The sequence below is a fragment of the Malaclemys terrapin genome, chromosome 3 (assembly GCF_027887155.1).
Source record: "Malaclemys terrapin pileata isolate rMalTer1 chromosome 3, rMalTer1.hap1, whole genome shotgun sequence".
NCBI classification, from domain to species: Eukaryota; Metazoa; Chordata; order Testudines; family Emydidae; genus Malaclemys; species Malaclemys terrapin.
Window position 1 is genome coordinate 124,799,636 of NC_071507.1, and position 17,358 is coordinate 124,816,993.

The window sequence follows — 17,358 nt, forward strand, 5'->3', positions numbered from 1 at the left end:
CCTAATTGCTTAACCACATTTGCCTCTGTTACCCATTTTTCTTTTTAGACTTAGACTAATTTCAATTTCAGTTGAATGATCTCCAGCCGTTTTTAAAAAAAGATTTCCTACCCTTTTGTGCAGATTTCCTAGATGTTAGACATAATTCTGTCTCTATCGTGTACTGTAGTAGTCTGAATCAGTCTGTTCTTGTTGAATGTAATACTTGTAGAAAACAACAAGAAATGGTGAACAGCATTTTGATGAAATTCATAGATGCTGCTGCATTGAGAGGTAATGCTAATAGCAGTAGAACAGAGAAATAATACAAAAAGAACTAGAGGGATTAGAAATCTAGATAGAGAATGTAATGTAGTTAACTTTGGGAAAATAGCAACTAATTAATCTGGGGAAAAATAACTTGAAATGCTAATAATTGAGTAGGAGGGAGAGACTTTGAAAGTCATTTTGTCAAAAGAGACCTCTTGTCAGGCTTATATGAGTTTGCTTTTCTTTGTAGTCCTATCATATTGCAATGTGAAGAACTAATTAGATATGGTGTCCTATTCTAAGGTACCTCAATACCACAAAGATGTTGACAAAACAATTTTCTAACAATAGATGCTGGAATGACAATACTAACACACACTGTGTTTCATGTAGTTAAATACAGTGGAAGGAGTTCAGAAAAGAGCACCAAAAACTATTAGAGGGTTGGAATGCTTGTCTAGCAATAAAAGATTTAAAGAGCTAAAGAGCCGTTAGTGACTGAATTACTACATTAATAAGTTTGATGATTGGCTGGTAAAACATTAGTTTGGTAATGCAGCATGTGTGACTAAAATGTTTTGAGTTGAAGGGTGGATTTTTGTTCTGATGAGCTTCTGATTGCAAACTATTTAACGACTTTTTTCTGTTTTATTGTATGAATGTATTTCTTGTGGATAGGTAGGGGGATTTTGGGGTAGTGCAGACAAGCTGGGTGCAAGTTTCTCCAAACAAATCCGACAGTGCATCTAAATACTGACCTTCAACAACCACTGGCTACTTTTCAGCAGACCGTCAGCGTAAAACTGTTCTATGCTGCCTAATGGCTTTCTGATATGGGTGTTTGCGATCTAAAGGCTAGGAGGAAACCACCAAACTCATTTTTGCTTGTGTCTTAAGAATGAAATTAGATAGGTCTCCAAGGGCAAAAGGTTTGTGCTGCCTAGCCTATAAATAATTGTTAAATAATCAAGACTTTAAACTGTATGTAGAAAAATACTTAATTTTTTTACAATAGAAAATGTCTATTTCAGATCATTCTTTGTCCAGTGGTACATTCCAACAGGGAAACACATTTGTTTGGGTATAAACAATAAAGAATTGTGTATGGAAAGCTGCATGACCAAAGGAGGCCCTCATGGGAATGTAGTTCTTTATCACATCTCTGAAGAATTGTGTCACTGTGTATTTAAGTACAAGAACAGTAAAAGTTATTACAATTAGTATGCTACGATCCATTGTTAGAATACTGTTCCTGTTATGACCTATTTAATTGTGTTCCTCTCAGGATTGTAGACAGTTTTACTTTTGTTTGTGTTTTTTTTCTTCTCCAACCACTCCCAGTTAAAGACTTCATTGGAGTTACATTGATTCAATAAACATCAGTGTTCTTATGGTCACGTTCATGTTTACATTTTAATTTTGATTCTTTAATAATAAATACTTGTTACATCAGCATTTCCAGTTCTCTCATATTGAGATCTGTTAATTGCCACTGGCCCACTGATAGAAGAGAAAACACTATAATTTACATTTACATTATAAATATAATTTACATCTTGTAAGCAACTTGCTAAATTATATCGGCATCTAGACCCCTTGCTGCATATGTTTCAAATTTTCACACAGATTGTTTGTTGCTGTTGATCTTGTTCTTTTTGCAATTGTTCCTTTAGTATACGGTAAAACCTCAAATGCATCTCAGCAGGGATTTGTCTGTTCGTTTTTTATCGCTTGTAACTTAAATGTGAGACTTGCAACTCTTACTGTTTCTGCTGTTTCTATAGCAACTGAACTTGTGCAAGCCAGCAGTATCACTTTGTTTCACAGCTGGCATTTTGTTTTCACAGTAAGGGGAGAGTTTTAGGAAAGTACAGAGTGTATTAATTGGGATGCAACTGGGTCAGAAGTGTTGTAATTTTTTACGAAGATAAGTTTGTTAAATGTTTCAGGGGTTTCTATAGCCTTTCTCTATTTCCTTTGAATGAAATGTTATCCTCCTGGGCAATAGGAGAGCTCCATGATTTCCTCTGTGCATGTGCTTGTTTCTGATCTCTTAGATACTATGCACATCACAGCCTTTGATGTTGTCTATGACCTAGAATGAGCCTTTCTTCATCATATGAATTACTACAAATCTTATTTCAACCACTGCAATATTGCCCATATCTATTCTTTAGTCTTCATCTGCCTACCATCTTACATGTTTTTTTATCCTCCCTTCTTGATTACTGCCAATTCCTCTGTCCTCATCTCCTCAGTTACCTTGTTACCATGTTCCAGCATGTCCAGTCTTTGCAGTTGTGATGCTTTAAGGATCACATATTTAAGGGATTAATTGTACCTTGCTTAATATTTAATGTGATATACTTTTCTAGTGGCTGTCTTTCTCTTCTAAGATGTTCAGGAGGTCTTCCAGTATATCATTTTGGCACACATCATCTTTCGGTTTTTATGTTCTCAAGACAGTGTGATATATGGCCCACACTGTTGAAGTGGAGCCATTTATTATATTGTCAAAAATTACACTTTACCTGACACTACTGACATACTACTGACTAACTGGAAACAGAATATATTAAGGCTTTATGCAATGATTCAGCAGTTTAATTATGTCATGGTGTCTGAAATTGGGCCTGTTCTTCCCTAGAAACACAATATCAGCTTGTACAGTAACTCCTCACTTAATGTCCTCCCGGTTAACGTTGTTTGTTATGTCGCTGATCTATTAGAGAACATGCTTGTTTAAAGTTGCGCAATGCTCCCTTGTAATATTGTTTGGCAGCCTCCTGCTTTGTCCACTACTTGCAGGAAGAGCAGCCCACTGGAGCTAGCTGATGGGGGTTTGGAACCAGGTTGCATCGGCAGCCCCCTAACAGCTCCCCTATGTTTGCTGCCCAGCAGGCTATCAAGTGCTGGGCAGTTCAGGTGTCCCTCTCCCCACTGCCATGTGCTGCTCCTGCCCTCTGCCTTGGAGCTGCTCCCGGAAGACTCCTGCTTGCTGTGCAGGAGGTGGGGGAGAAGAAGAGTGCTGATGTCAGGGTGTCCCCCTCCCCCTACTCCTGTACCCCATCTCCACAGAGCGGGGGACACACCATAGGGCTCAGGACGGAGGGAGCTTGCTGGCAACAGCTGCTATCTCAACTTGCAGATATATTTAAAAAGGCAGTGTACTTAGAGAGGGTCAGCGTACTTACAGGGGCAATACACGTCTCTCTCATACTCTCTCTCTCGCACGCACGCACACACGCACCCCCGGCACTTTGGAAAGTGAAGGGAGACATGCGCTCCAGTGGAATAGCGTGGGTTCATCCTCACATTCAGTTTCCGCAGGGACTGTTTGCAGCCACTGCCATGGGTCTACTGAATTGTCTCCTCCCTCCATTCATGCTCCCTGTAGAGTGTGTGGCTACATTAACAACAATGTGTTAACCCCTGAGGGCTCAGCCAAGTGCTAGTTCATCATTTAGCAGCAAGTCATTCCCTGGGAAATAGCCAACCCTCTGACTCCACCACCTCAACCAAGCTTCACAATCATCATTGCTGTATACTGTATTAAATAGTTTTTTTTTAAATTTATACTGTGTGTATATTATATATAATGTCTTTTGTCTGGCGAAAAAATTTCCCTGGAACCTAACCCTCCCATTTATATTAATTCTTTGGGGAAATTGGATTTGCTTAACATTGTTTCGCTTAAAGTAGCATTTTTTTCAGGAATATAACTACAGTGTTAAGTGAGGAGTTACTGTAGTAGTGGGTTTGGCAGTAGCATGATGGGCACATGTGAACAGCTGCTTATGATTTCACTGGATGTCTGCTCTGAAAAATGAGCAGCCTTAACTTAAATGGACAGCAATCGTCCATCATCCTCAACTGTGCTTGGCAAATGTCCTTATTTGACTATTTACTTACTATAAGTAACATGGGAATATTATTTGTTGTTTAACATTTATATTGTTGTAGTGTAGAGGTCTCGTCCAGGTCGGGGCTACACTAGACAGTTCCTGCTCTAAGTTGCTTACATTTTACACAACTCTTTTGAGTATACCTATGTAATGACTACTACTTTCATAAATCTACTGTGTTGGTGACAGACACCTCATAGACACCAAACTCTGAGATGCTTTCAACTTGGATAATGTCTGCTATGGTCAATTTTAAATTTTCAGCAAGAGTTAGCCCATTTTCCCTTAAATGTACATTTAATTATAGTTAAAAGTTTATCTTTGTGTGCAAAGTGAGAGCAAGCATCATCTTTTTCATTTTGCCTAGATTTGCTGAAGAGACTGTGTTCTATATTTTTTGCAATAACCATGTGCTAAAATTGATACTATCCTTGCCAAATGCATTCTCTGTTAAGAAACCTTGAGAAAATCTTCTTTTAACTTCAGGGATATGGTGTTAGGAATTGATAAACCGATTGAGATTATGGCATGAGTTTTGTTCACTGTCTCTTTTAATTCTTGGAGAAAGTCAAACTTGATGTCACCTGTTAAGTTGCCAGCAGTTTTAAACTGTATATTTAAACCAACTTCATGATAACGTTTGAATGAAAGTATCTAAAGTTATGCTTTGAAGGTTGCTGTTGTGTATCCCTCTATTTAAATAATTTCACATTTAAAATCTTGTTCATTTTTTTTGTAGCTGTTAATACAATAGTAGAAAATCTTCCAAGATATGTCTATTAATGTTTAGGGAAGTCTAAACCCTGCTTATTGTTGAATTGTACAACAATTGTTGTAATGTAATATGCACATTTTATATAGCTAATATTTGGAATGGACAATTTGTTTGCTTTGAACAGTTGCAGATTGCATGAGATATTTATAAAGACTTTGTATTATCAACCAAGGCTTAATCTGCACTAGAAAAGGTTTGTCTGTATAGCTATGCTGTAGACACAGTTTATACTGGCAAAAGATTGCTTTTGTTAGTATAGCTTATACCAGTTCCCCTAACAAAATTAGCTCTACTGGCAAAAGCACTTTTTGCTGGGATAACTGCTTCCACACGAGGGCTTTTGTTGGTATAAAAATGACATTTAATAAAAATCACATTCATGATCAAACAAAAAAAATTGTGTGAACCTAGCCCAAGACAAGGACTTCATGGGTCACCATTCAAGAAATCTAAATGTTCCTGCCAGTGTTCTTGGGTTTCTGCTTGTACCTCACTGTAGAAATTGCTGACATTTTAATTATTTGTAAGTGTTTTTAAAGGTAAAATTAAAGTTTAATTAAAAGGTTTTGTGCAAAGGACACTATTAACTATTATTGCAGTGTATTTCTAGCGAGAACCCTCAGGGATCTGTTCTTGGTCTTATGCTATTTAATATTTTTATTGATGACCGGGAAGAAAACACAAAATCACTGATAAGGTTTGCAGATGGCACAGAGATTGGGGGAGTGGTAAATTATGAAGAGGACAGGTAACTGACATAGAGTGATTTGGATGACTTGATAAACTAGGCTCAAGCAAACAATAGGTGTTTCTTTACAGCCAAATGTAAAGTCATATATCTGGGAACAAAGAATGTAGGCCATACTTGCAGAATGGTGGACTGTATGCAATTGCACTGACTGCCATAGAACTCCCTGGCATAAGGTTGTGGTGTTGCAGGGGTTCATATCTCTAGCACCCCCCTTCTCACACCCTCCCCAGTAACCATTTTCTTGGTCCCATAAGAGCCTGTCTGTCTGGGTTTTCCATGGCCTGTCCCTCTGGCCAGGTCACTTAAAAGTTCATCCCCTTCTAGTGTAAGAAAGGTTCACCTGTAAGTTCAAATAAAAATACAAACTAATAATTCTTCTGTTCCCTTGCGCTACTCTGAAGTTCTTTGCCTTTCGCCTGCAACCCCTACGTCCTGCAGAGCTGCTTCCTATACTGTTTCTTCCCAGCAGGTTTCCCCCACTATATGTTGCCCTCCCTGCTCCTTGTGGATATCTTCTAGTCTGACTTTACCAAGCCCTTCCCAGAGAGAGGGAACTCCCCTTTGCTCCTATCTCCTGGGTCTCCTCCCCCAGATTGTGTTCCCAAGTCAGTTTAAATAGTCCTCTCACTGATCCCTGCAGACTTTTAATTAAGTCGCTGGACAACTATCCACCATCTGAGTGTGATGGTCACAGGCAAGGCTGTGCCTGGCTTGCCTTAAAGGGCTAGACAGCTTGTGACAGAGACCCTATCCTGAGAAACAGTGACTGAAAAATTCTTAGGTGTCATAGTTGCTAATCAACTGAATATGTGCTTCTGGTGTAACACTGGCTAAAAGGGCTAATGTGATTGTAGGATGCATAACCAGGGACTGTTGAGTAGAACTGATGCAACTACTACTGGAATATTGTGTCCAATTTTGGTGTGCAGAATTCAAGAAGGATGTTGAAAAATTAGAGAGGGCTCAGAGAAGAGCCACGAGAATGATAAAAGGATTGTAAAACCTGCATTAATAGTGAAAGATCTAAGATGTTCCATCTGTGTAGGTTATCAAAGAGAAGGTTAAGAAGTGATTTAATCACAGTCCATAAGTATCTACAGGAAGAGTAGCAATTTGATAATAAGGAGGTCTTAAGTCCAGCTTGTGATCCAGTGACTGAAAGTTGAAGTTAGACAAATTCAGACTAGAAATAAGGTGCCAATTTTTAATAGTGAGGGTAATTAACCATTTGAACAATTTACCTAGGGTTTTGATCGTCTCATAAGATGTGTGTCAGTTGAATATTCTGCTTTTTATTTTTCAGAAACCAGCAAACATTCTGGTAATGGGAGAAGGTCCTGAAAGAGGAAGAGTCAAAATAGGTAACCCTTTCAATAACATATTCATTAGATATACAATGAATAATGAACTTTCTATGCAACGTGGTAGTTTAAAATAACAGAACATTCTAAAATTCACTGTATTCTTAAGAAGAAGATTTTGTACATAACTCCTAATTAAACTGAATATTGGCCAAAAAGTATGTTTGAAGTTAAGAATTTAGCAAGGATTTGACATTTATATAGATAATGAGGACATGTATACTTACACTAGATAGGATAAAAGTATAGATGAGGGCATAAACCAAATACTAACTATCAACAGTTAGGTAGAAATTTTCCTTGTGGCTATGTTTATCAATAATTGCCCAACACAGACTTCTTGCAACTTCTACCTACCATTCAGGTACCGGTGACTTTTAGAGACAGGTTACTGGACTAGAAAAGTAACTGGATAATTGATCTGATAGGGTATGGCAATTCTTATGTTCTTAAGTACTGGTTTTAACAATTGTTCACATTTTTGTTAATGCAATTACTGGAAATCCATTTTTGGTAAAAGAAAAAAGTTCAGTATTTAAGAATTGTGGAGCAATAGTGGAATTATTGTAACCAAGAATTAATATGGTATTTAACAATGCTACATTTCCTCAGACAATGTTAACATATAAAATTTAAAGAGATGGTGCACTTTTCTTTTGAAGATTTCCCTATACAACAAAAAACTATTAGGCATCAAAGCGGAAACACAAAATCACTGTGGAAGCTATTCATCACATATCTAATTATACTATGCAGGTACTAGGCCAGGGGTCGGCAACCTTCAGAAGTGGTGTGCCGAGTCTTCATTTATTCGCTCTAATTTAAGGTTTCACGTGCCAGTAATACATTTTAATTTTTTAGAAGGTCTCTTTCTATTAGTCTATAATATATAACTAAACTATTGTTCTATGTAAAGTAAATAAGGATTTTTAAATGTTTAAGAAGCTTCATTTAAAATTAAATTAAAATGCAGAGCTCCCCGGACCGGTGACCAGGATCCAGACAGTGAGAGTGCCACTGAAAATCAGCTCGCGTGCCGCCTTTGGCACGCGTGCCATACGTTGCCTACCCCTGTACTAGGCAATAATAAAGAGGATATCAAATTTGTTTTTAATATAGCAAATGTATGCTATTTTTAGGTATTGGGTGGGAATGTTCAAATCAGTTAGGATAAAATAGTAACCCACCTGAACTTTTTCCCATTCCTTGACTCAACCTGAACTTTTTTGAAAATGTTTGACTAAGTTTTGTGTTTATATGCTTCTACGGTTCTTTGTATTGGTCACTCCTAGAAAGAGGAGAGCTGAACTGTTGTGAGAGAACCCTTTTATTTTAGATTTTGCATGCAAAATTGCTTTAAAAACAGTTCAGGTGAGATTTGGATATGCATCCATGCTTTTGAGTGTTTATCCAGACTTGACTGTCTGCTTCTGCCAATGTTCCTCCTCATTACTATAAAGCCAGTCCTATATAAAAATACATTTCTATCTCTATATTATCTTAGCACTTTTGATTTATACAACTTGATAACATTTGAAATTTACTGCCATTAGAGTGTGTATTAAAAGGCATTCATTGGTGAATTCAGCAGAGAGGCCAGGATTTAGTGCTTGATCCTGCAAATATCTTAGGGCTTGTCTATACAATATGTTCCTGTGCAGCAAGCCAGGGTGCGAATCTACAGCACACTAGCTTGCTGTGCAGTTATGTCCTATGTGGACATTGCTACAGCACACTGGAAGTTCTGTAGTATGCTTTGGCTTACTATGATTTAAAAGTAGTAGTAGCCAAAGAGCATTCTGAGACTTTTAGCGCACTGCGGCAATGTCCATATGGGACATTGCTGCGCAGCAAGTCAGGGTGTAAATCTACAGCACACTAGCTTGCTGTGCAGTAATGGTAGTTGAGGGAACTCTGCTAATGTGCAGACTGAACTACTTTCTTACTCCTAGAGGTGATCCTTCCAAGTCAGGGTTCGGGTACATTAGAAGGATAGTACAGGCAAACTTGCACTGCCATTGTTTTACTCTCATTTTGTGGATACATTGGCATCAGTCACCAGGGCTACCCTGGCACTCCTGGCTCTGCAGTAGCGAGCAATTGCCTTGGGGACATCACATGGAAGCTGGGCTCCACAGGTAGGGGCTGGCTTCAGGGGGTGTCGCTGGCTGGCGTTGGGCTCCTTCGGGGGAAGAGACAGGAGCGTGTCAAGGCGCAGTTTGGAGCTGTGCCACCCGTCCTGTTTGGGGAGTGTCTGGCCATGCAGAGGCAGCCCAGCTTGGGGAGCAGGGTAGAGAAGGCTCCCGGGGAGCTAGCCAGCGCCCTGGCGCCCACAGCACAGAGAGCCAGGGACCCAAGCAGGGCAGGCGGCTCCCACTAGCTTCTGATCTGCCGGCTTCTGGTAGGATGCAAGCCCCATAGTTTGAAAACCTCTGTGCTAAATGGATGGCTGAAATCTGGGGGGGCACATGGCCCCCGCATGCCTGCCCTGCCCCTGCAGCTTTGCACCCTGGGTGGCTGCCCTGCTCGCCCAGCCCTGATTACAGCCATGATATAATTGTTTTACAGTACTACAGATCCACGGTGAAGCCACCTTTTAAATGTTACATAACGGTATCACTTAATGAAGTCAATGGAGTTGGGCCCAATATAATTTGAAGTAATTCAGTCAGATATCTAATAACCATGATTTATAATGTTTAATGATATTAGGTCACATCGTATTCTAATAAACATTTTGCTTATCATGCTTATAAATATTGATTGTCATTGTGTGACTTATGTATAGTCAAACAAATGTTTTAATATTTATTTTTCAGCTGACATGGGTTTTGCAAGATTGTTCAATTCACCTCTGAAACCTTTAGCAGATTTGGATCCAGTTGTGGTGACATTCTGGTATAGAGCTCCAGAACTGTTACTTGGTGCCAGACATTACACAAAAGCAATTGGTAAGTTACTGTATAGGGAAATGAAGTTGTTTACAGTTTCAGGATAACTGTATGTGTATTCCTTCTGTGGCCCATTCCAGAAGTGCTCAGTCAGGTCTCCCACTGTCACCTATCTCTGGGTGGCGACTATTGTCCCACTCCCCTCTGACCAGGATTAAAGACTGCACAATCCCCTTTTACACACTGTGATATCCCAGCAAGCCAGTCTGCCTAACAGCCAGCGCCTGTGCTTAGCTTAGGACAATAACAGTGTTTTTACCAGTGACATTGGTAAGCACATTTATTCGCAGGGCAAAAGCATTACAGAAAAAACAGTAAATTAACGTACACACTTACTAAATATACCAGAAATAACCTATTTTCCACATGGGGAGTCTAATAGGCCAATGTTCCTTCCAAGCCTTCAGCAAGGGGTGGGGCCTTTGATTGGACAGAAGGGTCTGTCCATTTGTTGAATCAAAAGGAAGACCACAAGTTAGTTTCAACTCATCCTTTTATACCAAAAGCCCCTCTCTTTGTCTCTGGAAAACACAGAGGGTGGAACTTTTCTGGAGGAGTTTACAATCCCAGGGATAATCAGCCCCCACTGGTTTTAGCTCCTGGAGGAGCTGTGATAACCTCCTCCCCCCCTCAGGGAGTAGAACACAGTCATACATAAACATTCATAAATTTTGTACATTGGTCCCTAAAGATAGTACATGGAGTTGCAATATCTGGCAGTTTACCTTAAGCTTCCTAAACAAGCAAGTAACCTGGAAGGCATAATAAAGTGCTGCAGAGTATGTTGAACAAAGAAGCTTTGTTTCAGACAGAGGAATTCTTTGAGTGGCCTCTGTACATTCCCACTCATGGGTGTGCAGGTGGTGAAACTTCAATAGGGGAGCATTTCATAGCAGAGCCTGTTGGAGCATGCTTGTGCCCTCTGCTGTCCCTTTCCTCATGGTTCCTGAACATTCTGAGGGCCAGATTATAAAAGGGATGTGGTGCTCCAGCTGCCTCAGTGCCTTCCCACTGCAGCAGCAGTCAGACCAGGAGCCTCTCTAGGCTGCTCTGTCCCAGAGTCAACCTCTTTGAAGACTCAGTACATTAGATTTCTAAATTAGTTAGGATTAGTGTTATAAATTTAGCTTATTTTCCTTATAAAATTATTTCCATTATTAGTTTTTATTACTTGCCACACCGTGGTGTGGGCTTATGGATCCTATGGTGAATTTGAAGGGGAAGAAGCCAGTATTTAAGTCGTGTACCTCTTGTCCCTGCTTTGGACGACCATATGAGATGTCTGGGGGAAGGACATATTCTTTCAGTGTGTGCAGACTACAGCGCTTTCACCACAAGAGCTGGCAAGAAGCTTCAGAACCATCTCCAAGCCTTACTGCTTCAGCAGACAATCACAGCCAAACCCTCTGGTTTCTTAAACCCTGGTTTTGTGAGTACTGAGAGGCCTGGAACAGTACCTTAGCCCTCGGGGAATAAAAAGTCCAAGATGCTTACAAAGGTACTGTCTTCCACTTCTGGAGTGAAAGCAAAATCTTAGGTATTGAAGGATCCTAAGCCATTGGATCATAATCCTAGAAATAGCAGAACCCTACAGGTGTCAGTCTGTGTTAGCATAGCCAGTTCTAATAGGAATGCCCCTTTGAATCCAATGTCTCCACTTCTGGATAAGAGTGTGGCACGAGATACAGTTCCTGTTAGCAGAGCCAAGCACTGTTCTCAGTCTTTCTTGGTTCCCTCAAGATCAGTTCCAAAAATACCTTGTGAACCGAGGCCAGAGGTTAGTTAGTTTTGGAGAGCTTTTGAAGGTTTGAGGTTCCTCGTGCCATCCCTCCCACCCCTAGCATGCCTAGGGTGCCTAGCATACTCAAGGACCCGGGCTTCAAGAACTGCATGGTCTTCCTCTGGGACTCCCTGGTCAGTGACAGCTACAACACTTGTTTGTATTGCTTCAGGGAAGCTCATATCTCACCCAGCTGTAACATCTGTCAGACTTTCTCTCACTGAACTAGTCAATCCCATGAGTTCAGACTCTGAACGTTCCTGGTGATTGCTCAATGAGACCAGAGTCTGACCCTAGCCCATCAGACTCACTGTGCATTGGGCAAATGCAACAGAAAGTGCCCTTTCAAGCACAGTTATCTCCAGCTCTGGGACCACTGCAAGCAGAGTTAAGGACTCTAGAAGAAAATAGGGGAGACCTGAAGAGGGTAAGAGTAAACACTCTCACAAGGACAATGTGAAAAATCCCTTTCTAAATTCTCTTCTAGGAAAAGGATTTCTTCCACAATTCACTCTGTTGGGTGAGATTCTGCACCGCAGGGCAGGTTTGTCAGAAGCTTAAAGAGAACACGATACTTGTTCTTTGGCATTGTCAGCCAAGAGTGCTCTGGACCAATGTCCACTAAAACAGTGGAATAAGGACCATCCTCTTCAGGGACCCCTCTCACAAGAGGCTGCTCAGGTGGTAGTACAGATAGGGACCATACACCTGGAAGTACTCTAGTTTTACTATACAAGACAAGTAGCCATTTTTTACCATCTCAGCAACGTGCAAATAAAAGGTATCAGAGCAAACACTACACAGATGCTCCTCAGTTCATGTAGCTACAGACCAGACCTTTACCCCAGTAGGTACTATGACTGGGAATCTGATGAAGATTATTGGCAGTCTTGGCAGAACCTTGAGCCAGATGGGTTTATTGGCCCTCACCTACATATTTTGGGGATGTTGAACATACTTGTCTTACAGGGACCCATCCCTCCTGGAAGTCAGCAGAAGCCTTATACATTGGATCCTTTGCTCCCGAATCCATCTCTGTCACTGGAGTACAGAGAGCATTCCCCAGTGGTTGTCCCATATGTTGTCAGAGGAAACAATGATGGGCCCCACTGAATACCAGGATGCGGATCTGGAACCTGATAAGTTGTCTTATGCTTTAGGAGTCCTTTCACCATCTTTCCCATAGCCTTGCCTTCAGAATATTCAGGAACGGGGGGAGGAGCTGGTGCCAAGAACATTCCAGATGACACTGTTGTGAAATGTTCCACAGTCAGAGTTGCAACACTGGCACATTCCATTGGTGTTAACATGTAGAGTCTGTCTTAAAGAACTCTAGGTACATGTGAATAAACTTCATTTCTATCTGCAGAGAAATATAAGCAACATCATAAAATATATTCAAAGCTAGTAGTTCCAAAAATGCTGCTTTTCACCAGTTGAAATATATAAGTAAAGATATTAATATATTGTGTAAAAATGGATAATGTAAAGAACTTAATTTGGGAGAACAGCAAAACATAACGTGTCTTACAGCTTTATCTGCAAGCTTAAGGATGGAGTTTGAATGACTGCTGGCTGAGCTTCTTACTAAAATCTAGTATTTCTTTAACAATTGATGTTATCAAGAAGATGTAACAAACCAGAACTCATGGTCTGTTCACTTATTTGTGATATGAACAAAACTGAAGTATAGAATGAGTTATAAGTATAGAAAGGGCTATTAGAGTCTCCTCTTAGTTTACTGGTTTCAACGTGGTAGCCATGTTAGTCTGTATCAGCAAAAAGAATGAGGTAAGTATAGCAGTCAGTAGGTTTTCAGTATAGGATGGTGTTTGTGACCATCGCTTATTAGCACTGTAGTGTCCAGGAAGTGGATCTCTTGTGTGGACTGGTCCAGGCTGAGGTTGATGGTGGGATGGAAATTGTTGAAATCATGGTGGAATTCCTCAAGGCTTCTTTTCCATGGGTCCAGATGATGAAGATGTCATCAATGTAGCGCAAGTAGAGTAGGAGTGTTAGGGGATAAGAGCTGAGGAAGCGTTATTCTAAGTCAGCCATAAAAATGTTGGTATATTGTGGGGCCATGCAGGTACTCATAGCAGTGCCGCTGACTTGAAGGTATGCATTGTCCCCAAATGTGAAATAGTTGTGGGTGACACCTTCTTGTCAACTGTTTGAAATGGGCCTGATTATCCTGATTATCACTACAAACGTTTTTTTTCCTCCTACTGATAATAGCCCTCCTTAATTGATTAGTCTCATTGGAGTTGGTATGGCAACCTCCATTTTTTCATGTTCTCTGTATCTATATATCTTCCTACTGTATTTTCCACTACATGCATCTGATGAAGTGGGTTTTAGCCCATGAAAGCTTATGCCCAAATAAATTTGTTAGTCTCTAAGGTGCCACAAGTACTCCTCGTTCTTCTTAGTTTACTATTCTTCACCCCATCTTGCTTCCTACAGAAAGCAGTCTGTGCTAATTTAAATATTTGGCTCAGAGTGAGATTGGATTTTCTAGGCACCTGTAATTTATGCAGTAATTATTATTATCCTTTGCTTATATCCTTAACACACAAGGTATTAGGTTTAGAAATTGCCATTACCGTCAGTACAAAGATCTCAGTTAGTCAATTGAATCGCCTTTGTTACTAATAATGTCCTATATTATAAAAGTATATAAAAAGACAGATGTATGCTGATAGTGAATTCCTTCTCTGAGAAGAAATGAGATTGGCTTTAGCAAGAAATATAATTTTAGATTATCAGTGATCGTGAGATTTCTTAATTTCCTGTGTCCTTGAAGGTGTTTGGGAAAACAGCCATGTGGCCTCTTAGCATTTGTCAGGATTGAGTTCATCCTGAAGGAGGAGTATAATAATGTGATATGTAGAATACTGTATCACATATAAACATTGGGCAAGGTCCAACCCTTTTGCACCACTGCAGCTATGTAATGTGGCCATAATGCTGGCTTAAATAGCCATCTGAGGATTCTCCTATCCTGGAGGAATCCCCAGTTGGCTTAGAGCTGGCATACCTAGTGCTAGACACAACCTGTGAAGCAAGGAGTGTGATTGTGGGAAAGGAGCATGGCTGTGTTTCTGGTGTGCATCAGCAATCCCCAGCTGCCACAACAGCCCCATGGGGACCATTGCATCTACCTGTAACTTAGAGTAGTCCTGAGGCTATCTTGATTGCATAGTGGGAAATTATCTTGATTCTATTCTTTCTGTTTTGTAACCATGTATACCATGCTCATCACCATAATGTCTGAGCACCCTCCAGTAGTGCATTAAGCAATGTGTCTATGCATCTCTGACATGCTTTTTCCCTCTTATCCTTTCCCCAGAGTGAGATGTGCAATGGAGTGTCTTGTTTTGATAGGGCCTGGGTGTTTTGTTTGTTTAATTTTTAATATAAATTAAAATTTTCAGGTGTTTATGTAAGAGAATGCAAGTCAAAGAAATGCACCTTGCATGTGGAATATGAAGTGGTAACTAGCCACGATGGTCAGGAATGCAACCCCATGCTCTGCATGTCCCTAGCCTCTGACTGCCAGAAGCTGGGAATGAACGACAGGAGACGGGTCACTCAATGTATTCCCTTTGAAGCACCTGGCATTGGTCACTGTTGGAAGAGAGGATAGTGGGCTAGCTGGAACATTGGTCTGACCCAGTATGGCTGTTCTTATAAGGTTTGCAATGATCATTAGTTCCTGAGGGAATTCATTCCACAGTCTCAAGCCACCCCTAGAGGAAGTTCTGTTTCCCTCACAGACGTGCTTTACTCTTTTTGTTGAGAGTTCCGTGGTGCCAGAGGAGCACAGTTGTCGACCATGGTATTTGCCATGGAGCTTAAGACAAGGATTTGAATGAAGAGAGGGTGGTGCCTTGTACAAATGGATAGAAAGTGTATTCTAAGCTTATGGGGTAGAAAGATAGAAAGCATGGAGATGAGGTTAGGAGAAAGGAACAAAGGCAGTGGGGAGGCCAGATTTGTTGGCCTAGTGAAGAGGTTAAAGCGGGACAAGGAATTAGAACAGAGATATATGTGGGTGTGGAATTACGCAGAGTTTGAAGGCAAGGAGGAGAAGCGTATAACGTGACAATTGTAATGTGTATGCTCCTTATGAGTCCAAACTTGTACTTTGCCTCTAGCATTGTGAGCAATTACCAAGCAATCTTAATGGGCTAATTATACCAGGAACAGTTGCCATTTCAACTGCAGACCACACATTAGAGAGACATTCCTTTGGTGAAGGAGGAAGCTCTTAAGCTACATCTTGAAATTTCTTTCTGAGGAACATAATTTTAACAGTCCTCAAGAAGTGGAATATATATAGTAATATAGTAATAGCTCAGGGGTCAGCAACCTTTCAGAAGTGGTGTGCTGAGTCTTCATTTATTCACTCTAATTTAAGGTCTCGCGTGCCAGTAATACATTTTAACATTTTTAGAAGGTCTCTTTCTATAAGTCTATAATATATAACTAAACTATTGTTGTATGTAAAGTAAATGAGGGTTTTAAAATGTTTAAGAAGCTTCATTTAAAATTAAATTAAAATGCAGAGCCTCCCGGACTGGTGGCCAGGACCCGGGTAGTGTGAGTGCCACTGAAAATCAGCTCACATGCCGCCTTCGGCACGTGTGCCATAGGTTGCCTACCCCTGTAATAGCTCTTGAATTAGATAAGGCACTCATTGAACAGAACTTGTTCATTCGGGAGGAGAAATTGCCTCAATGGTTTTGAAATTGAATTTTATGAAAATGTGATAAATAACATAGGCATAGGTTCTCATTTTCCACAGTATGTATATTTTTCCTCTCTTGTCCATATATTGTTCCATTTAATTATTAATTGCAAATGATCTGGCTTTTAGCTATAATCTTAGGTTAGCTTTAGAGACTTCTCATCCTTGATGTGAATATTGACTATTCTGTCATTGTGAGAAGCTTATTTCAAATTTATTATGGATGCATATAAAAGTTATTCTAAATCTACCTATTACAACCCCAGAAACGTTGCCCCAATCAGATATTGTACAAATCAGACCTCTGCTTTAGTTTTCATTCTCTTCCATCCTCTCACCTTGAATACTACATTTCCTCATTCATGGTCTCCAGGTCCCAACTCTTCAAACTTCATTTTGTCCAAAATAAGAGAGCTTGTCTCCATATACTTATCCAGAAACAAGAAGCTGTTACTCTCAGTGCAAGTCTATACTACCACTTAAGTCAATCTAATTAACATTACTCGGGGTATGCAACAGCTTAGCAGAAGATAATAGTTTTTGCTGATGACGTAGCTCTTCTGTATAACCACTCAACCAACATGCCAGCAAAGACCAAAAGGCTGTCCAACATCACAAAATATAGGTTTAATATTGGCTCCCAACTTAAGCTTTACATTAGAAGGCAAAGGAGTATGGGAGGTGGGTCAACTCACATTCTTTGGCAGTAAAATTCAAGTCAATGGCAATATCCAGAAGGAAATAATGTCATGAATTAGCAAGGTGGCAGCTGCATTTACCAGCAAGATTTGGTCATTGAAAAATCTACAATTTAAAGACCAAACTATGAATTT

General features: G+C 40.2%; 1 protein-coding gene across 8 annotated transcripts in view; it reads left to right on the forward strand.

Annotated features, from left to right (window-relative positions):
• Positions 1–17,358, forward strand: part of CDK19 (cyclin dependent kinase 19) — a 217,017-nt gene that overhangs the window by 167,068 nt on the left and 32,591 nt on the right. For all 8 annotated transcript variants that reach the window (XM_054022183.1, XM_054022181.1, XM_054022179.1 and 5 more), the window contains 2 exons: positions 6,984–7,041; positions 9,861–9,992. In XM_054022183.1, the coding sequence (XP_053878158.1) occupies positions 6,984–7,041; positions 9,861–9,992 (190 nt within the window). The remainder of the gene's footprint in view (positions 1–6,983; positions 7,042–9,860; positions 9,993–17,358) is intronic.